This window comes from Oncorhynchus kisutch, linkage group LG1 (assembly GCF_002021735.2).
Source record: "Oncorhynchus kisutch isolate 150728-3 linkage group LG1, Okis_V2, whole genome shotgun sequence".
NCBI classification, from domain to species: Eukaryota; Metazoa; Chordata; class Actinopteri; order Salmoniformes; family Salmonidae; genus Oncorhynchus; species Oncorhynchus kisutch.
Window position 1 is genome coordinate 32,706,160 of NC_034174.2, and position 23,868 is coordinate 32,730,027.

General features: G+C 42.1%; 1 protein-coding gene across 4 annotated transcripts in view; it reads left to right on the plus strand.

Moving 5' to 3' along the window:
• Nucleotides 1–23,868, plus strand: part of celsr2 (cadherin, EGF LAG seven-pass G-type receptor 2) — a 78,653-nt gene that overhangs the window by 12,987 nt on the left and 41,798 nt on the right. For all 4 annotated transcript variants that reach the window (XM_031819382.1, XM_031819423.1, XM_031819458.1 and 1 more), the window contains exon 2: nt 17,701–18,405. In XM_031819382.1, coding sequence (XP_031675242.1) covers nt 17,701–18,405 — 705 coding nt within the window. The remainder of the gene's footprint in view (nt 1–17,700; nt 18,406–23,868) is intronic.

Consider the following 23,868-nt stretch of genomic DNA (forward strand, 5'->3'; position numbering starts at 1 on the left):
ACTTAATCAAGTTTGCAGATTACACTACAGTAGTGGGCTTGATTACCAACAATGACGAGACAGCCTACAGAGAGGAGGTGAGGGCACCTGGAATGTGGTGTCAGGAAAAGGACCTCTCACTCAACATCAACAAAACAAAGGAGATGATTGTGGACTTCAGGAAACAGCAGAGGGAGCACCCCCTTATCTACATCGACAGGAGAGCAGTGGAGAAGGTGGAACGTTTTAAGTTCCTTGGCGTACACATCACGGACAAACTGAAATGGTCCACCCACACAGACAGCGTGGTGAAGAAGGCGCAACAGTGCCTCTTCAACCTCAGGAGGCTGAAGAAATTTGGCTTGTCACCTAAAACCCTCACAAACATTTACAGTTGCACGATTGAGAGCACCCTTTTGGGCTGTATCACCACCTGGTACAGCGACTGCACCACCATCAACCACAATCAATCAATCAAATGTATTTATGAAGCCCTTTTTGCATCAACCGATGTCACACAGTGCTATACAGAAACCTAGCCTAAAACCCGAAACGTCAAGCAATGCAGATGTAGAAGCATGGTGGCTAGGAAAAAGTCCCTAGAAAGGCAGGAACCTAGGAAGAAACCTAGAGCGGAACCAGACTCTGAGGGGTGGCCAGTCCTCTTCTGGCTATGCCGAGTGGAGATTGAACATCTTGGCCATGTACTGTTATAAACGTTCATAGATGACCAGCAGGGTCAAATAATAATAATCACAGTGGTTGTAGAGGGTGCAACAGGTCAACACCTCAGGAGTAAATGTCAGTTGGCTTTTCATAGCTGATCATTCAGAGTGAGAGAGCGCTTCACACAGGACACCGGATAAGACCGGAGAAATACTCCAGATATAACAACCTAGCCCCCTGACACAAACTATTGCAGCATAAATACTGGAGGCTGAGATGGGAGGGGTCGGGAGACACTGTGGCCCCATCCGACAATACCCCCACCGGGCCAACCAGGCAGGATATAACCCCACCCGCTTTGCCAAAGCACAGCCCCCACTATAGGGATATCGTCAAACCACCAACTTACTACCCCGAGACAAGGCCGAGTATAGCATGAAGATCTCCCACACGGCATTAACCCGAGGGGGGGCGCCAAACCCGGACAGGAAGATCACGTCAGTAACTCAACCCACTCAAGTGAAGCACCCCTCCTAGGGACGGCATGGGCGAGCACCAGTAAGCCGGTGACTCAGCCCCCGTAATAGGGTTAGAGTCGACAACCACCCGAGAGCCAGTGAAGAGAGGGGAGGCTCTCCAGAGGGTGGTGTGGTGTGGTCTGCACAACGCATCACCGGAGGCAAACTACCTGCACCCAATGTCACAGGAAGGACAAAAATATCATGAAGGACAACCACCCGAGCCACTGCCTGTTTACCCCGCTACCATCCAGAAGGCGAGGTCAGTACAGCTGCATCAAAGCTGGGACCGAGAGACTGAAAAACAGCTTATATCTCAAGGCCTGCTAAACAGACTGCTAAACAGCAATCACTAACTCACATCATTGGCCACTTTAATAAATGTATCACTAGTCACTTTAAATAATGTCACTTTAAATAATGTTTACTTATCTTACATCACTCATCTCATATGTAAATACTGTATTTCATAACATCTACTGCATCTTGCCTAAGCTGCTCGGCCATCGCTCATCCATATATTTATTTGTGCATATTCTTATTCCATCCCTTTACATTTGTGTGTATAAGGTAGTTGATGTTGAATTGTTAGATATTACTGCACTGTCAGAACTAGAAGCACAAGCATTTCGCTACACTCGCATTAACATCTGCTAACCATGTGTATGTGACCAATAAAATTTGATTTGATTTCGTTACTCAGTTGCCGGAGAGGGGGAAAACTGCTCAGGGATTTCACCATGAAGCCAATATTGACTTTAAAACAGTTACTGAGGATGGATCAACAACATTGTAGTTACTCCACAATACTAACCTAAATGACAAAGTGAAAAGAAGGAAGCCTGTACAGAAGAAAAAAATGCACTTAAGTAAAACTGCAACAAAATGTGGCAAAGAAATTCACTTTATTTCCTGAATACAAGGTGTTATGTTTGGGGCAAATACAACACATCACTGAGTACCACTCTTCATATTTTTCAATCATGGTGATGAGGGCATCATGTTATGGGTATGCTTGACATGAGCAAGGACTAGGGAGTTTTTGGGGGGTAAAAACAATAGACTAAGCACAGGCAAAATCCTAAAGGAAAACCTGGTTCAGTCTGCTTCCCAACAGACACTGAGAGACAAATTCACCTTTCAGCAGGACAATAACCTACAACACAAGGCCAAATACACTGGAGTTGCTTACCAAGACCACATTGAATGTTCCTGAGTGGCCTAGTTACAGTTTTGATTTAAATCAGCTTGGCAAAGACTTGAAAATGGCTGTCTAGCAATTATCAACAACCAACTTGACAGAGCTTGAATAATAATGTGTAAATATTGTACAATCCAGGTGTGCAAAGCTCTTGGAGACATACCAAGAAAGACTAGTGATTGTAACTTGTTGACTCAGCTGATTCAGCGGTATGAGTACTTGTGTAAATTATATTTCTGTATTTCATTTTCAATACATTTTGCAAATAAAAAATAAATAAGTAACTTTGTCATTATGGGGTAATGTGTGTAGATGTGTGAGAGAAATTTTTAATTTGGGCTATAACACATTTGGATTAAGTCAAGGGGTATGTACACTTACTGAAGGCACTGTATAACCCCCCATTTCAGACCATTCTTATGTGCACGCTGACACAGAGCAAAGATGACTAATCCATTTGGTAACTGTTAGTTTTATTGTGGAGCAAGAAGATTTGGCTGCATTCATCAGTCATTTTATGATGCAGTCGAACAAATGAATTAATTTTGTGCAATTTAATTGGCTTTACATCATTCCGAGATGAATTACTTCAAATGTGTTGCGTAGGCGTTAGAACATGCTCTCTCCACGGTCACCCCTCCCCAGTAACACAGAGGGGCTACGTGGGATCGCTGTGTGATATATGAAGTGCTCATGTTAATCATACAGCAGATGTCTCCCAACAATGGGACCAAGCCATTAACCCCTTCACGCTGCTGGAGGCCAAGGGCACATTGGTTTTGGACAATCACCAATCTGCCCTCCTTACAGGATAATGTATGCTTTAGTTAGTGATCCAAGCCACAGTTACGTTAGTGTAGAAATTGTGAACAATTCCAAAAGTTTTTAAACCATTTTTATACTCGCCCATCCCTCCAGAGCTCATATGGTTTGACTGTTTGGTCTCTGAGTCAGATGTCTACATTGAGGTGTCAGTTAACTGCCTCTGCTTCCATTCTTGGTTCATTGTGCACTTGGTGTTGTATAATGGACAATATTGTGGGAGCTTAGAGAATTAAATCCGCTATCATGCTTTGTTGTCTGAGCTTCAGTCAGTCCATTACAGGGTTGTCAGACAACCTCTCATTGGATGTGTGGTGAGGGTGAGGTCTTGAGGAGGATTGTGGGAATGCGAACAGTAAAGATGGTGATGTGAACTGTTTTTTGGGAGGGGGTCTGGTCGCCTGCCTGGTGGGGGGGGCGTTAGGGGGACTGTATCCAGAAGGGGAGTGTCGCTTTGGGCGTTGCTGGTCCTGCGGGGGATCATGCAGTGGGGGATGGGAGAAGAGTGACTGGAGCAAAGCATCAAGTACTCCCCCTCCCTCGCTCCATCCCTCCCCAAGTTGCAACCCCCAACTAACTAACTAACCTCCATGTAGGCTGGCAGGCAGCGACTGCAGCCTGTTTCATGTTTCAGCCCTGGTTAATTCATCCAGCACATTCCCCAATGACGTTTTAATATGTTCTCAAGAGCCGCTTTTTCCTTTTGATCGCCAGGATTTCAAATTTCAGCTTTTTAATTAAAAGAACATCACTAAGCGAGCATGCTCGGCTGATTTAATGAGCGACCTACCCCACTGATTAGCATGATCTAACAAATGGCTCTCTTGCTGGTTTTACTACTCCCACAGTCAGAGATTTAAACCTCCCAACTCCTACCCTGCTAAAATGCCCCGTCTACAATAGCAGCATGTGGTAAACTCCTGCTCGGCTGCTCCTCCCCAAATCTTTAACCCAGGTGAACCCACTAATGTCTCCAGAGGACTGACTTCCCCACTCCTTTGATGGAATTCTGATTGGACTGTGATCCCTGCTTGCTGATTGGCTTGTAGCAGTGGATTAGCCCTGCTTTCCTGCTGAGAGCTCTCTGGTCCTGTATGTCAGTGCTCTGTTCAGGTGGAAGAGAACTGAATTTAGTTCCCATGAAACCCTAGGCAACCTCGGCCAGGCTTCAAAATACTCCCATTAAATTGTTGATTTTCACCTTGTGTTTACAAACCAATCTTTATTTTATGTTGAATGTTCCAGTCTGTCTTTTACACAATTTCATATGCATGTGGATAATTCAAAGGTAGCCTACTTCATACAGACTCAACCTTATGGACTATGGCATGCCTCCACTTTGATGTGGCTGTGCACTGACACATCTTTTTGTAAAGGTAGGTCTCTCTTTTGATTGCACTTGACTGTAATGAATGGCCACTGGAAGCAGGGCCATATAATCCTGTCAAGGTGCTGGCAGAACAAATCTGTTCCATGACTACCACAATCCCAAGCCTGAGGAAGCTTTAATAACTGTAATAAATGATCCAGGGTCATCCAAGTGCAAAAGTCCCTCTATAATGAATGTATTACCACAGTGGTCCTAGGTCAGCTATGTCTAGGGCTGTGACTGTCATTGAATTTTGGATGACGTTATTGGACAGCCAAATGACTGTGTCACCTTAATAAAAGTTTCAATATCAAAAAAGTAACATTTTGTTTTGACTCTCCTCTGTTTCTGACTGCATAGAAGTAGAATGAATAGAACGGGCATCCCCATTCAAGTCAATAATAATGGCATATTGGGTAGACTGGCTGCCATTGCGAGGAGCAGGGAGTAGCAAGTAAAAGCAGGAAGTGTATCTGTCATTATACAATGGGTGGGTCTAATCCTGAATGCTGATTTTGTTAAAAGCGCATTCGAGCCGGTGTCTATTCCACAATTTACCGCCGGCTAAATCTATGATGTTAAAATGACTATTTACTCTGTTCCATCAGCCCACCCATGCTATTTATAAAGTTGATCGCCATTATAAAAAGCATCTAGACATTATTTCACATTTGTCTAACATTTCGTTTTCAACAGCAGATATTTGTATACACCTTGCTGTCTATCTCTTTGACATTTGCAACGTTTCAATATTCAAAATCCACCCCCAGCTGTACCATAGTAATGAATATGTCGGGGTCTGGAGTCGTAATTAATTAATTAATTAATCAAAATAAAGTTTTTCATGAAAATATGTAAATCATTATTTCAATATGTTGGTAACCCATTGTATAAAAGTTATAATGCCGTCGTTTGGAGGATATATTGGCACAGTTTCGTCTCAGACTTCGTCTCAGGCCTAACACCCCTGCCAATATATCCTCCAAACACCAGTTTATCGGGCATTATCACTTAAATATGTGCTGTGATTTGGTGATTCAACTCAACTGACGTTACAAAAATCAGTTGACATTTTAATGAACATTTTACGTTACCATGGAAATTATTGCATTACCATGCAGCCATTGTGAGTGTACCCATGATTTAGTATTGTTTTTGTACATAAAAAAAGTTTTCCTTTATTACTTTCTAACCCTACCACCCCTCCCACAATTGGAGCAAACTAGTGAACAACAACGCTTAGGCCTGTATTTCCAGCTTATACATACTATATACATTTTATAGACACCGTCTGTTTTACAATAGTTCTATTCAGTTTGCTTTTACTCCTGTTTTTCCTCTACCCTCAACCTCTCCCATCTATTTCTGATGTCCATCCGGTTTGATTTCTTTTTGACATATCTTTTCAAACTGTGCTCTTTCACTAAAGTTCTCAGCCTATGTACGTTTACGGGCACAGTATGTTTTACATGAGTTATCTTGTTACTAGTCCCAACCTTCAGCTCCATTCAACCCTTCCCATCTATCTCCTAACACCATCCATATTGGATTTCTATTTTGCATATATTTTTCAACTGTGCTGTGATGTTTCACAAAAGTTCTGAACATTTCTACTCTCATTGTTTCTACAGATTGAAATTGAAGTATTTATTTTGTATTATTATTATTATTATTGATCGATTTGACTATGACTTTTCAGATCACCCAGTAGTGCTATCTGCAGGGTTCCTGGAGCTGTGACCAAAAACAAGCTACATATGGACAGTACCAAACAAATTATCTAATGATTCTGTCTCTTCGCAGCAAAATCTGCAGAGCTGGGAAGGTTGTATCCACCATATACATTTGAAATGTATTTATTTTTATTTCCCCTTTATTTAACCAGGTAGGCTAGTTGAGAACACCTTTATTTAACCAGGTAGGCTAGTTGAGAACACCTTTATTTAACCAGGTAGGCTAGTTGAGAACAAGTTCTCATTTACAACTGCGCCCTGGCCAAGATAAAGCAAAGCAGTGCGACACAAACAACAACACAGAGTTACACATGGAATAAACAAGCATACAGTCAATAACACAATAGAAAAAAAAGAGTCTATATACAGTGTGTGCAAATGGCGTGAGGAGGTTAGGCAATAAATAGGCCATAGTAGTCAAGTAATTACAATTTAGCAGATTAACACTGGAGTGATAGATGAGCAGATGACGTTGTGCAAGTAGAGATACTGGTGTACAAAAGAGCAGAAAAGTTCATAAAAACTATGGGGATGAGGTAGGTAGATTGGGTGGGCTATTTACAGATGGACTATGTACAGCTGCAGCGATCGGTTAGCTTCTCAGATAGCTGATGTTTAAAGTTAGTGAGGGAAATATAAGTCTCCAGCTTCAGCGATTTTTGCAATTCGTTCCAGCCACTGGCAGCAGAGAACTGGAAGGAAAGGCGGCCAAATGAGTTGTTGGCTTTGGGGATGACCAGTGAGATATACTTGCTGGAGCACGTGCTACGGGTTGGTGTTGTTATCGTGACCAGTGAGCTGAGATAAGGCGGAGCTTTACCTAGCATAGACTTGTGGGTGACCTGGAGCCAGTGGGTGTGGCGACGAATCTATAGCGAGGTCCAGCCGACAAGAGCATACATGTCGCAGTGGTGGGTGGTATAAGGGGCGTTGGTAACAAAACGGATGGCACTGTGATAGACTGTATCCAGTTTGCTGACTAGAGTATTGGAAGCTATTTTGTAGATGACATCACCAAAGTTGAGGATCGGTAGGATAGTCAGTTTTACTAGGGTAAGTTTGGCGCTGCGAGTGAAGGAGGCTTTGTTGTGAAATAGAAAGCCGATTCTAGATTTGATTTTGGATTGGAGATGTTTTTAATATGAGTCTGGAAGGTAAGTCTAGCCAGACACCTAGGTATTTGTAGTTGTCCACATATTCTAGGTCAGAACCGTCCAGAGTAGTGATGCTAGTTGGTCGGGCGGGTGTGGGCAGCGAACGGTTGAAAAGCATGCATTTGGTTTTACTAGCGTTTTAAGAGCAGTTGGAGGCCACGGAAGGAGTGTTGTATGGCATTGAAGCTCGTTTGGAGGTTTGTTAACAGTGTCCAAAGAAGGACCAGATGTATACAGAATGGTGTCGCATGCGTAGAGGTGGATAAGCGAATCACCCACAGCATTAGCGACATCGTTGATATATACAGCGAAAAGTAAATAACTTTCTATTGGTTGCAAGAATTTTGTATAATTTAAATTTAAATATTCTAAGTTTTGCATATCAGTTTATAAACCATGTGCCATGGAATCGGTACGTCAAATATCTTCCCAACTATTTTGTCATCTATATGGCACGTGTGTACATTTTTTGGTCCTTAAATGAAATGGGTATAATTTTTATTTATCACAATTTTCTTTAACCAATTATGGTCTTTAATGCAGGGCCGACAGACAAGTTCCTTACTTTTTCCCCCTTCCACTTTCCATTCTTGCGGTGATGGTCCAATTAGTTGGTTGTAATTTTGGGTAGAGCAGACATTTCCATATGTTTTTGTTTGCTGCGTGTGTGACAACTCCACCAGTCCTACTCGTTCTGTCTCCTAGAGATGAGCATACTTTGGTGCGAAAAGGGCAAATCAGTCCCAGAACAACAGCAAAGGACCTTGTTAAGATGCTAGAGGAAAGAGTTACAAAAGTATCTATATTCACAGTAAACCGAGTCCAAAATTGACATAACCTGATAGGCCGCTCAGCAAGGAAGAAGTCACTGCTCCAAAACCGCCATACAAAAGCCAGACTACAGTTTGCAATTGCACATGGGGACAAAGATTGTACTTTTTGGAGAAATGTCCTCTGGTCTGAAAACACAAAAATAGAACTGTTTGGCCATAATGACTATCGTTATGTTTAGAGGAAAAATGGGGAGGCTTGCAAGCCGAAGAACACCATTCCAACCGTGAAGCTTGGGGTTGGCAGCATCATGTTTATGGGGGGGCTTTGCTGCAGGAGGGACTGGTTAACTTCACAAAATAGATGGCATCATGAGCAAGGAAAATTATGTGGATATATTGAAGCAACATCTCACATCAGTCAAGAAGTTAAAGCTTGGTCGCAAATGGGTCTTCCACATTTCCATTGAATTGTTCCAGGTAGTTATATATAAACTCCAGTTGTACTTTATCAAAAGCGTTTTCAAGGTCTGCTATGAATAACAGTCCTGGTTTCCCAGATTTTTCATATTGTTCTATTATTTCCAGTAGTTGACTTATATTATCTCCAATGAATCGTCCATGTAAGAAATCTTTCTAATTTAGAATGAATAATGTCTGACAATACATTTGGAATTCTATGCGCTATAAATTTTGCTAGAATTTTTGCCTCGCAACACATGTGTAAGGGGCCTCCAATTTTTTTATGGACTGGATCTTTATATTTCCCACTTGTATCCTGTTTCCGAAATAATGAAATCAGGTCACCTTGTTGAGTGTCTGATAATCTACTATTTACATAGGAGTGGTTAACCCTAACCCTAACCCTCTGAGTATATCAAAAAAGGTTTGGTATACCTCATCTGTTATGCCATCCAGCCCTCGAGTTTTCCAGGACTTAAAGGCTTTTATTGCATCAGGAAGTTCCTCCTCTGTAATCGCCTTCACATGAGTCTTTCTGTACGGCTGTTAATTTGACATTATTAATTGAAAATAAATTCATACAATTAGCTTTGGTTAGAGGAGATGGAGGAGACTGAAACAAAAACATATGCTTAAAGTACTTTGCTTCCTTTTTCAAAATATAATTTGGTGAATCATGGGTGACTCTGTCATGTTGAAGATGTAAAAAATATTTGGGTGCATTTTTCCCAATATTCCATCCAGTTTGGTTTATTTTTATAATATATTACACTTGATCTTTGTTGAATAGGTTCCTTCATTTCTATTAGTTTTTCCTTTAACTTATTCTGAGCCTATATGGTACAATTTGTATTGCTATCTATCTGTTCTGTTAGACCTTCTATTTCCTTTGTTAGTATGGACTCTTGACTGAAATTGTTTTTGTTTTAGAGATGAGTACTGAATTGCATGGCCTCTAAAGGCACATTTTAAAAGTGTCCTATACAATAAGGGGATTTTCTGTACCCATGTTATGTCGGGAAAAAGTTCAGTTATAAATTCCTCTGTCCTAGGTAACTTGTTTTTATCATCCCATAGGCTTTGATTAAATGTTCAGTATACTCGCCACGTGGAAATTCAGTAAGAGCAATGTATATGCCAATTATTATCTGATGGTCCGACTGCATTCTATCCCTTAAAAAAAATACTTTTGGTGCCAACGAGAATGACATAAGAAAGAACTCAAGACGACTAGCTTGATTGAGCCTCCGCCATGTATAACTCACTAGGTCAGGATATTTAAGTCACTCTATATATCCACTAGTTCCAATATATCCATGACATTCATGATTTCCTTAAGAGCATGAGGGTGATACTCATGAGTTTACATGTCAAATTGCACACGAATGCCTGGCTGTCCCATCTTCAATAGCTGTTTTGTTCCAAAAAAGAAAAACATATATATTATCCATACATGTCAGTTACACAGTTATACGTTAGTTATGCCAGCCCTACCCACTTCATATTAATTAGATTGAACAGTGTAGATCCAGGTGTCTCCCCCAATGAAACTATGTGATCCCAAGGTCACACACAGTCTGGTCTGTTGTCAAGATAATTGTGTGTACAAAGATATTTCAGACTTTGTTGTTTAATGGTTGGTCAGCACTTGGTAAACATGAAGCGTCAGAAATGAGGGTTACACAAATTGCCTCAAATGATGATCTGTGCAAGAGTTCACACGGCATGCCCCTTATTCAAACTGTACAAGTTCCATCGGGGAATTTTGATGTTCCTACGTTGATATAAACTAGCAACCGTAACAGAAACGCAATAGCTTATTGAACAGCTTGGCGATTGCGATTTTTAGAGGGTGCGAAGATATCTGTAGCCTTTTTTTCTCTCAGAGCAGATTACTAATTTATGACCTTGCTCTCTATTGAACTTGGAAATGGGACCGTGGCTTTGATGTAGTCAGTTGGCACTGAACGTGCTGCACATACTCTATCTGCTGGTGTTGAAATAACCAAGATTCTGGGAAGTGGCTCTGCTCAACCTCATTACCCACTAACCCTGAGGTACCTTCTGCTCTGCCATGGTACTCGTCTACTGGAACACACATCTGCTGCTTGACACAGCCCCCACTCTGCCCTAGATCAGCACATGCAATGTAATGCCTGGCTTACACTCGCACATTCCTACTGTATGTAATGACAGCAGTGTGATGTATAACTGCTTTGAGACCAGGTTAAAAGGTGCTATTAATATAAGATTTATAGCAATGAAGATTAATGGTACTGATGTGGTTGTCTTTTATGCTAAGTGTATGACCCCTACAGTAGCTGGAGGCTAACAACAGTTGCTGTCTTGTTTCCATCTTTGGACTGACATATAATGTACATATACGTAAACATTTATCCCAATGTGTCTGTGTTTTTTAGAAAGAAATGGATAGGGTGGAGGGATGGACGCGCCATAGGGGACATCTCTGTCCTCAGTGTTGTGGTGACTGCCAACATGATCCTGATCAACTGTGACTCGGCTGGCATTTTTTGGGCACCGGTGACGTAGAGCACTGTGCTCGAATTAGGCCGGGCACACTCCTTCAAGAGCTTCTCTGTTGTCTCCCTCTCTAGTCCTCTCTTCTCCATCTCTCTTTCTCAGTCTACCTCTCCTCTTGTCCCTATCTCTCCCTTTTTTCTCTCTTCAGTTTTCTCTGGTATGTATCTCAAGCTCTCCCTTTTTTCTCTCTTCAGTTTTCTCTGGTATTTATCTCAAGCTCTCTCTGCTTCTGCCCATTACTGTAACTCAATTTCACCCAGGAAACTTCAACTGTCAACATTTGTAGCTACGTTGAGCGTCACCTCAATCAAATTCTACAAATCATTTCAATTCTTTGCACATTTTCAATATACTTTTTTTGAATTGTCATGCGAGCCAGGCTTGTTTGGTGACTGCCTACTTGCTGCCTAACAGGCTGGCACCCAGGCTAGGTTCAACTGACCCAAACTGTAATTTTATCACGGTGTTGGCTATAGATGGTGGAAGTCATCCAATCCTTTCTAGCCTTTTCATTGTGTTGAGGTGACATTTCTTTAGTAATGCACCAAAGGGAGCTGAATCTGTGCCATTAAACATTTACCGGATGGTTGGAAACAGGATTCTATTAATATTTTAGACAATGAAAGTTGTCTATCTGCCTCCCAAAGGCCCCAGCCTGAGAACTTTCTCTGCTGTATGTGTAACCCCCCCCCCCACACACACACACACACACACACACACACTGTAAGTTTGCAGTAGCAAGCACGTCAACAGTAGAAAATAATGACTAGAGATTTAGATTTGGGTCTGGATGTTTTCTGCAGAGCAGTCTCTTTTTATACATGACATATTCCAACGGAAGTTAAAACAGATGTACAGTGCACTCCAAAAGTATTGGGACGGTGAACAATTTTTGTTTTTGACTCTGTACTCCAGCACTCTGTTGTGCCCAATAGAAAGTAATGTTAAATAATGTATTGTGTCATTTTGGAGTCACTTTTATTGAAAATAAGAATAGAATATGTTTCTAAACACACTACATGAATGTGGATGCTATCATGATTACAGATAATCCTGAATGAATTATAAATTATGATGAGTGAGTAAATTGGACACACAAATATCATACCCCCAAGACATGCTAACCTCTCACAATTACAATAACAGTGGAGGTTAGCATTTTTGGGCGTGTATGGCCTACATCTCCCATAAAGTGGAGAGGTCCTCTATTGTCCCACCCTCAGGCTATCAGATTTAGAGCTTCTCCCAGGGTTGATATAGGTCAGGGTGTGTGTTAACAATCACATAAAGTCATGTGTATGTTATGTATAATAGTTTGGGATCTGAACTGAATAGGGACAGTATTAGAAAAGGATTTCACACTCTGACATAATCAAATGATAAATGGGATCTAGATTTACAGCAACATTATCTGAATAGCTTGATCCCTGAAGAGTTTACTATACTGTATTTAGAGTCTGGCGGGCTGTGTTACCGATGACGCTTTGTCTTAATCTTGTCATAAATATATATATATACACACACACACACACACACACACACACTGTGGTGGCCTGGCGCTCATACAGGCTCAGTGTGTGTTTAATCTCTCCCTGGCGCCACTTCTCTGCTGAGAGCATTCCTGGCACACAGAGGCCATGGGGGGGTCAGCCATAGGGCTGGCAGGGCTGTCACACTCCAGAGCTGGCACCTTGTCCCTTCACCATCCCTTCTGTCCCCCCCACCCCCTTTTCCCAGCAACAAGCCCCATTCCTAAAGCAGAGCTTCCTTCTCTACAGAGGCACCCCTTTTTGAAAGACGGTCTGGTTTCTATTAAAGAGCAGATTCTCCTCGCATACTGTTTCCAAGTCTCTTTGTCTGTCATGGACCTCTGCCCAAGCCAAGAATGCCACATGGCAGAGAACATAATTAAGGGAATGTCTGCTCTCCTGATACGTAGCCTAAACTTTAAGCTTCTCAATTCCATGTGTTTTGTTTTCCTATTTTCTGGCTCTTGCTCCATTTGGGGATCAGTGGCTACATGACTGCCTGTGATGATGGGCAAAGAAAAAAGGAATCCTAAAATGCCAGGCTTGAAAATAAGTGATACGCTATTATCTTGCTTTATATTATCGTGGTGAATTCTGAAGGAGTATTTATAGGCAACTAGGCATAGTTGAAGTCGAAAGTTTACATACACTTAGGTTGGAGTCATTTAAAACTTGTTTTTCAACCACTCCACAAATTTCTTAACACCAAATTATAGTTTGGGCAAGTCTTTTCAATCATCTACTTTGTACAAGTCATTTTTCCCAAAAAAATTTCCAGACAGATTATTTAATTATTTAATTCACTATCACAATTCCAGTGGGTCAGACGTTTACATACACTAAGTTGACTGTGCCTTGGAAAATTCCAGAAAATTATGTCATGGCATTAGAAGCTTCTGATAGGCTAATTGACATAATTTGAGTCAATTGGAGGTGTACCTGTGGATGTTTTTCAAGGCCTACCTTCAAACTCAGTGCCTCTTTGCTTGACATCATGGGAAAATCAGCCAAGACCTCAGAAAAAAATTGTGCACCTCCACAAGTCTGGTTCATCATTGGGAGCAATTTCCAAATGCCTGAAAGTACCACGTTCATCTGTACAAACAGTAGTACGCAAGTATAAACACCATGGGACCACGCAGCCGCCATACCGCTCAGGAAGGAGATTCTGTCTCCTAGAGATGAACGTACTTTGGTGTGAAAAGTGTAAATCAATCCCAGAACAACAGCAAAGGACCTTGTGGAGATGCTGGAGGAAACAGGTACAAAAGTATCTATATCCACAGTAAAACGAGTCCTATATCGACACAACCTGATAGGCCGCTCAGCAAGGAAGAAGCCACTGCTCCAAAACCTCCATAAAAAAGCCAGACTATGGTTTGCAATTGCACATGGGGACAACAAAAATGTCCTCTGGTCTGAAGACACAAAAATAGAACTGTTTGGCCGTAATGACCATCGTTATGTTTGGAGGAAAAATGGGGAGACTTGCAAGCCCAAGAACACCATCCCGACCGTGAATCACGGGGGTGGCAGCATCAAATTGTTGGGGTTCTTTGCTGCAGGAGGGACTGGTGCACTTCACAAAATAGATGGCATCATGAGGGAGGAAAATTATATGTATATTGAAGCAACATCTCAAGACATCATTAGCCTGTTTTTCTGACATATCACATTCTTAAAATAAAGTGGTGATCCTAACTGACCTAAGACAGGGAATTTTTACTCAGATTAAATATTAGGAATTGTTTAAATGTATTTGGCTGAGGTGTATGTAAACGTCCGACTTCAACTGTATATACTTAAATAGGCCAATTATGTGACATAATTCAAATATTATATTCTTTTTCAATTATGCAACTTATCAAACCTGCTGAAGGTCTTCTGACTGACATGTAACATATGATTCAGCATGCAAATGTCAACAACGATTAAAAAGTGAAAGCAAGATTTGAATTGCCACGTTTAAGGATGAGTTTGCTGAATTGTGATGAGCTCAGTGCTGTCATGATAAAGATGGCACTGGTGCCACTCGTCACTACGTTGACTTGAAGGATAGGATGTGGTATAAGCTTTCTTAGACAACTTTTTTACTGTGCAGTTACCATTTCATGATTGATACAAGGCGTGCCAATGTACACAGCTAAGCCTGTGTGGGAAAGGCACCGATACACTACTTTCATCTCCCTAGATTAAATGTTAAATTGAATCTCGCTTTGCCCCTCTTTCCCAAAGCATCTGACTGTTTTCCATTTTTAATGTCCCTCTGACACGTTCTCCTCACCAATTTGTTTATGTGTGAATACCTTTCTGTGTGCACAGACAACACAGATATGTGTGTCTGAGAGAGAAGTGCCCCTTCCCAGTCCTCCCTCCAGCTCTGTTCACTCTGCTCAGGGCCTGAAGTGTTCCAGTGCGGGAGTGGCAGCAGAAGGATTAAAGCAGTGTCAAGACATGCTGCTCAGTCTTCCTTTCTCTCTGCTTCTCTACTCTCTTCCCACTTTCTCTCTCATTTTGGCACTGGGTGTTTAAACATGCCCTGTGCCAGCCTGGGATCCGGTAGCTTCCACAGTGTTGCTGCCTGTTTGTGTGGTTGGTTGGGTTCTCTCCTCCACCAAAGCTCAGCTGAGGGGTTCTGTTCTGTTCTCTGGCCCACATCCAGAGCCCCCAGACAAAGAGACTATTGATTACAGTGGAAAGGGAAGAGGAGGAAGAGGCTGGGGCTTGTTTTCACGACAGGTTTGATTTGATTAGGCGTGTTTTATGTTTGCCCTTCAGGCAACAGACTAGCAAACACTGCTACAAATAAACCCTCTCTCTCTCTGGTGACCTTAAACACACAACGCTGTAGATACAATGTATAACAGAGTCAAGAATAGGATTGGTTTCAGATCTTTTTGGACAATTTTATCTATTGATTTTCAAAAAGATCCAGACAGACGGAGACAGGAGACTGGATGATACTGTAACAGAGAACATCAATAACACCAGTAATATATTGTATAAATGTATTGTATACCTACACATCCTTACAAATGCCTCAACCACAGAGTCTATTTGAGTTGGTGAGAAGAGATGGTTGGATGATGTTGGAGAGGGCTGTGATTGTCTAACTTATGATTCCTGAACTGGGATCATGTTGACTTGTCAGGAGCAGAGGCATGTATTCCCAGATGCCAAGGAAGCCAGGTTTCCCTAAAAAATGGACCAAGAGAAAAGCATTTCTTTCATCTCTCTGTGTTTCATAAATGTCCTTCAATTCGCAAGAGACTGAATGTATCTCACCGGAGAAAGCATCTGAGCGAATGAAACAGCCCCGCTTTTGTCTGTGTGTGTAGCCCATTTATCTCATCTCTGGTCACAAAAAGTATGACATTGTTGCTGCCCGTAGCATTGAATGCAAGGGAAGCCAGCGATCATTTGTCTTCACTTGATAATGAAAAAATAATAATAATAGCCCATCAACGTTGAGCTTAACTGAGTAAGCTCAGCTGTGAAGGGTCCTGGCGCGCCAAAAAAAGGGAAGCCCATTTTGTATTTGGCTTCACACCAATTACATCAGAAGCCAAATGTCATTGACAGAAAACTTTAATTGTTGCATCTCGTGTCGTTGTCCTCCTTTTCCTAAGTTAGCCATGGATGGAGATAGGGATTTGTACTTGTGATGTCAAGGCATATGAACTAACAGGTTAAAGAACAAACAATGCAATTATCATAACACAGGTTGTAATATGGCCTTTCTTTCCGTGGCTTTCCCGGTGATTGTATCCACGTACCGCTACTATCAGGGAGTTCTGAACAACAGAATACATTATGTATTTCTGCTCTTAGAATACATTTGCAACCTGAAGGCATCTATTTTTAATGGAGACCTAGGTTATGTGTGATATGGTTCAGGTTCAACCCATGTCTTTTTTCAATGCTAGCACTGATGTTGTGTAAGTTCTCTTGATGAGAGGATCCTTTAAAATTGGAATGGCTTCCTATTGATGGGTCTTTTCTGCTTGTTAGCGACATGGTTTACTTGTTACTCCACTTTTTGTTTCCTGTTATTTCTGATGATGAGCCTGTCCGGGTTTTTTTTCTCATTATTTCACTCACTGTGCAGTCCTCAAGATGATATTTTCTTTAAGATGTTTTCCTCTGTGTTGTCAATGTGGTTTACAGTAACTGGAATGAGTTCTGCAAATCAGCTTACTAAAGGAATCACTCAATAGGGTTTGACGTATATAAGGTATTGGATAATTGTGGGCTGAGATGTATTTGTAATGCAAGGCCGTGGGAAGGAATTGATAGGATGGCGTTTCAAACAACAGTAGTAAAGGCTAGAGAAGGATGAGCTGTCCTTGTATGTGAAGGGGAAAGGACATTTTAGATGTGTATAGCTCATTATACAGACAACTGAATAGCCTTATTTTATTAACCCTTTTGATGCAGGGAGATGGATATCTGTGTTGTGAATACATGCAAAAAAGGTCCAAACTGAGTTTAAAAATGGTTTATTATTATACATTTTGGGGATGGAAAAATGCTTTCAGTATAAACCAGGTGTATTAGCTCTTCTATGTACTTTCCTTTTTTTATTTTTTTATAATAATAATAATAATATAACAATCACCAAAATAAAAGCTAAACAGTTCGGGAGAATTGAAAAATTGGGACCCTTGTTGATTTTGTCAAAATGTTTGAGCATAAGAACATTGCATTAGCCATGGCAAAATGTGTAGAATTGCAGGAAACATTCTTGAAAAGTACTAAATTCTCTCTGCTGCCAAGATGGGGGGCCTCTAAAATGTCTTACCTGGATTGAACCCAGTCGCATTGATTGCCAAGCCTCCTGCCACTCCCACCATCTAAGCCCCTTATATATCCAGAGAAAAACCTCTACTGTTTGTGATATAAATCCAGGTTCTGTATTATTAATACTGTGCTCCTCTCCTCTTTCTCTCCTGTCAGATGGGATCCACTCTGTCTCGGCCCAGTGTCTGCTCCAGGTCACCATCATCACAGACGAGATGCTCTCCAACAGCATCACACTGCGATTGGCCAACACTTCCCAGGAGCACTTCCTGTCCCTGTTATTGGCCCAGTTCCTGGAGGGCGTGGCCCGCGTGCTGTCAGCTGACCGCGAGGACGTGGTGGTGTTCAACATCCAGGATGACACGGACGTCAGCGCCCGCATCCTCAACGTCAGCCTGTCTGTTGCCGTGCCCTCGCACAGGGAGGACCCGCCCGGGGGAGGAGGGGGGCGCGACAGGGTGGGCAGAGGGGCATCAGGGGCCAGTGGCGGGGCAGAGTTCTTTGGGTCTGAGGAGCTTCAAGAGAGGCTGTACCTGAACCGCAGCCTGCTGGCCCATATCTCTTCCCAGCAGGTGCTGCCCTTCGATGACAACATCTGCCTGCGAGAGCCCTGTGAGAACTACATGAAGTGTGTGTCTGTGTTGAAGTTCGACAGCCTGGCACCCTTTGTGGCGTCCGACACCATCCTGTTCCGGCCCATCCACCCCATCGCCGGGCTGCGCTGCCGCTGCCCCACGGGCTTCACAGGAGACTACTGTGAGACAGAGATCGACCTGTGCTACTCCAAACCCTGTGGAGCCCACGGCCTGTGTCGCAGCAGAGAGGGAGGCTACACCTGCGAGTGCCTCAATGACTATACTGGTGAGTGACCTCTCTCTGGATTTGATGTTTCATAACAGATTAAGAAATGTCACTTCGTAGATATAAACTGTCCTTAAATACATCTAAAAGCATTGTATTTGGCTCAAAACGTTCTCTAAGACCTAAACCTCAATTAGAGTTGTACATAAATGGTGTGACCATTGAGTAAGTTGAGCAAGCTGAACTCCTAGGTATAACATTGGATGGTCAATTATCATGGTAAAGTCATATTGACAAAGTTGTTGTGAAGATGGGGTACGTTTCTTATAAAACACAAAAATAAACTGTACTAGTTGTTCAGGCCTGGTCTTGTCCCATTTTGATTACTGTCTGGTAATATGGTCAAGTGCAGCAAAGAAAGACCTAGCAAAGCTGCAGCTGGTTCAGTACAGAGCAGCACGCCTTGTCCTTAACTGCACATACAGAACTAACATCAACAGCATGCATGCCGGTCTTTCCTGGTTGAGGGTTGACGAGAGAGTAACTGCTTCTCGTCTAGTTTTTATGAGAAATAATACTGTGACAAATTCCAGATTGTCTGCATAATCAAATAACATTCAGCTCAGACATCCATACATACCCCACAACACATGCCACCAGGGGTCTCTTCAGACATCCATACATACCCCACAACACATGCCACCAGGGGTCTCTTCAGACATCCATACATACCCCACACGACATGCCACCAGGGGTCTCTTCAGACACCCATACATACCCCACAACACATGCACCAGGGGTCTCTTCAGACATCCATACATACCCCACAACACATGCACCAGGGGTCTCTTCAGACATCCATACATACCCCACAACACATCCATACATACCCCACAACACATCCATACATACCCCACAACACATCCATACATACCCCACAACACATGCACCAGGGGTCTCTTCAGACATCCATACATACCCCACAACACATCCATACATACCCCACAACACATCCATACATACCCCACAACACATCCATACATACCCCACAACACATCCATACACACCCCACAACACATCCATACATACCCCACAACACATCCATACATACCCCACAACACATCCATACATACCCCACAACACATCCATACACACCCCACAACACATCCATACATACCCCACAACACATCCATACATACCCCACAACACATCCATACATACCCCACAACACATCCATACATACCCCACAACACATGCCACCAGGGGTCTCTTCAGACACCCATACATACCCCACAACACATGCACCAGGGGTCTCTTCAGACATCCATACATACCCCACAACACATGCCACCAGAGGTCCAAAATTAATTCACAGTAACGCAGTTTTATACAGAGCCATGATCGCGTGGAACCCCCTTCCATCTCTAATTACTCAAGCAAACAGAAAAATGACCTTTTAAAAACAGATTCAATGACAACTCATGGAATGGCAGGGACTGTGAGGGGAAACACACAAGTGCAATGTAACACACAATTCTTTTAGTTACGTTGTTTGTATAATTTTTTTGTTATATTGTTGTATTTTGAATTTGTGTAACTGTCCTTGTGTATCAGTGATTTTAGTACTTGCCATGTTTTTTTGTGGACCCCAGGTAGAGTAGCTGTTGCTTTTGCAAAAGCTAATGCGGATTCAAATAAATAAATGAACAAACGTACATTTCACATAGAAAACCACTTGAAAAATGTTGAACGTATGTGCATCTCCTGTATTTATAGTGAATAGCCTCATTCCGGTCATAGACACAACAATGACAATATGCAACGACATCATTCTTGCCACATGGTCATAAAGTTCATTTTCATATCTAATGTCCCATGGGAAATTCTATGGATGTAAACATCATCATTCACTCATGTCATCCTACCCTCAGGTCTATATATTATATACCCTGACATGTTACAGCCTGGCTAAAGGCCTATACAGTGATGGAACCCATTCCGCTGGACAGGCAGTGTGATGACTAGTTGATTTAATAATCCCTAGACCAATTAGGTGGGACTGCGTTAAACATGCGCCAGCCGGTTAACTGTTCATACTTCCTACCCTTCCCCACTGTTGGAGAGAATGAAAAGTGCAGTCTGTGTGTCAGTAAAAACCATACATCTCAATCCAGCAGGGATCAATGAAAGATTATGAACGGGTATAAAGGAAGTATGTGTAGGAGGAAGTCTGGATCAACGACACGTTCTGTTTTTGTTGAGCTAACATCAGGGTTTTACAATATGAGTGCTTTGAAGACAGGCCAGGTCCATCATGGTGCACCAGAGTGTGGTATTGTCACAGATGGAACAAGATGTCTCACAGGATATATAAATCTGAAGCAAATATGGTATACCACCTTGCTTTTCTGCCCATTATGCTTAATTTGCTCCCATTGGAAAAGATGCTGACGATATATCTTTGGTTAGTTACAGGTATCTTTGGTATTGCCTTCCTGGGGCCTCTCTTGGCCTGAGGTCCTGTCGAGCTTGTAGCATTACAGGGATGAGTGTGTCTGAGAGGGGGAAAACAATAGTAATTTGGCCGGTCAGCAGCAGAGTATCTCTGGGAGGAATAATGGAAGGAAGTGCTGAATTATGTATGGCTACAGATGGAGAGGGAGAAAGAGAGTGCGCCGCCTTGTCTTAATAATGCCCCCTGGTAAAAATACCTGGAATTGAAAAGTGTAACAAAGAATACGCTGTAGAGACGGGCTGTGAGGATTGGTGCAAAGGAAGAACTTTTAAAATGTTCAATTTTTGGAAGATACTATCTCAGCCTCAATCTCAAATGGGTCTTCTTTTTCCACTTAAAGTAGATTTAGGAAGGAAAGATGTGCACACTGCTCCAAATATTATGCATATCAGGAAAATATCAAAGACGATCTGGTTTCTCTCTGCTGAAGGTGAGAGAAGTAGACAAACTAAGAGTGGATGGGGAGAATGAGAAGGGAATGGAAATATGCTAATATGAGTGATTACCAGAGTTTTTGCCCTCTGCTTTATCAGATGGTTATGGAGTTGTATAAGTTAATTTGATTTCACCCAAGCCCTGCTCTTTCCCTATGTGACATATACTATGTTCTTTGAAGTTAACTGCTGTTCTAGTTGGATAAAATCATGAAATGTGGTTGGATTCTCGCTCCTTACATGTACATAATTGTTGTCTCCATTTAATAAACAGTGTATACAGTTTAAAACCATACCCTCTTGTGTGGTTCAAATCTTGGCAAGACCAGACCTTGTTTAACCTTATTTTTTACAAATCACTATGATAATATTACGTTTTTGTAGATCTGTGTTTCTGGTTTAGGTTAGCTAGCTAGGTAGAGGGTGTTTTTAGTTTGGTTTGTTTCAGATATTCTCTGCAGCAATACAGTGAGGGACTCGTATCCACCACCACCACATTTTGAAATGCAATGATCTCTATATATTATCATCTATCTATCAGATATGATACCCTCAATTAACCCTGCAGTCTCCACTCCAATTTATTTCACAGATGGAATGCCCCTTTCAGGATCTGCTGCCTATGTTTTAGGATATCATATTGACTTTGGAATTCCCTCCAGGTGTATGCAGCTAATTAAATGGGCCACTGGCACCGATTACAATGGTGATCAATTATAGTGGTAGTCTCTTATGGTCTCTTCAGTGGATTAGACACTTAAGGGTATCTTCTATATTATGCTAAATCAATGTATTTATTTTTTATTTAACCTTTATTTAACTAGGCAAGTCAGTTAAGAACATTCTTATTTACAATGACGGCCAAACCCTAACCCGGATGGGCCAATTGTGTGCCGCCCTATGGGACTCCCAATCACGGCCGATTGTGATACAGCCTGGAATTGAACCAGGGTCTGTAGTGACGCCTCTAGCACTGAGATGCAGTGCCTTAGACTGCCGCGCCACTCGGGAGCCCAATGTGTTTCTGCCACTTCCATTGGACACATTCCGATTGTGTGGGAGAACATAATATGTTGTTCTAATAGTGAGTGGGTGTCACTGAGGTTCAGGTTGAGGACCACTCTTTCACATGGTCCATACTGCTGTGGGTGTGTGAGAGCTGAACTGTGGAGGATGATGGTGTGTGTGAGCCATGTCAACTCAGCAGAGTGATCCTCATCAATCTCACTTAGATCAGGGTCTGTACCGTGTTGAGCGGGCTAGCTCATTTCAACTTCATCCACTGGGCGTGCCTACCTGCTGGGTAATCAGAGTAGTAATATGATCGAGACATGCAGTATGCCTGTGTTAGCGTGATTCATAAATCATCAACTTTTGCCTTGCTCTAATATTTGCTCAAACAAAGCCTCTGAGAGAGTCAATCTCTCCTCTCCAGATCTATCCAAGACTAGGCTGGGTTGATGGGGTTGTCCTGGATGCAATCTACAGCTCCTGTTGTTCAACATGACTGACTGTTGGATTTGACACTCTCCCACTGTGCTGAGAGCCACTGTGTATGGGTGTGGGGGGTCAATTGGCTGCTCTATGAGTGTGTGGGTGTGTGGGTGCTGAATTGCCTACTCCATGTGGGTGGGTAGGTAATTGCTGTGTGTGCGCTCGCGTATGTATGTGTGTCTGTGTTCCCATGCTTGTGTGTGGTGTGGAACTACAGGGGCCCGTGGGCGTTGCCAGATGGCAGTATGATGGAAAGCGAGAAAAAATAACAGAGCAGAGCAGCCATCAATTTCACTCATATTGGGAAGGACTGAGCGAATGATTAAGCCTGGCTGACTCAGTCTGGTACAGGACAAATGGACTGAGAATACTCACATACAACAACCTACTTTTAGCTCTTACCTTTAACATGCTTTATATACCATCTCCTCAGCTCCAATCTCACTACAGTATACTGCGCTGTAGCATATTTCTACACACACTCTGCCCCATATATGAAAGGAGGCCCCAGTACAACATGGTTGTTGCTGCTGCAGACTTTTACTTTGATCTAATCAAGCATTTCTTTATGTTGTGGTTAGTTCTATCAGTAGCCTATAGCACACAACTGCTGAAAGCTTTATATTTCAGTGTTTGATGTTGTATTAATCAATTTAAAAAATCAAAGCATGACGTAGGAATGCCTCAAGGAAAGCCTCCAATATTACACCAACTGAATTTGAATTTGGCAGATCATAGGATTGTGTTTTGTGAGATATTAGATACTGTTATTCATATAACGCTCCTACAGTCTCGGTTTTAGTCCGCTCACCTCTGGTCTAGCTAGTTCTAAAAAGCAGTAGTGTTGTTTCGTGTAAGCCTGTCATCTGGTCCAGGTTCATCGCCTGGCAGGTGGCGTAAAGTACTACTTCAGTGTTTTGGGGTATCTGTACCATTTATATTTTTGACAACTTTTGCTTCATTACATTCCTAAAGAAAAGAATGTCATTTTTACTCCATACATTTTCCTCTGACACCCTAAAGTACTTTTATGCTTAGCAGGACAGGAAAATTGTACAATTCATGCACTTCTCAAAAGAA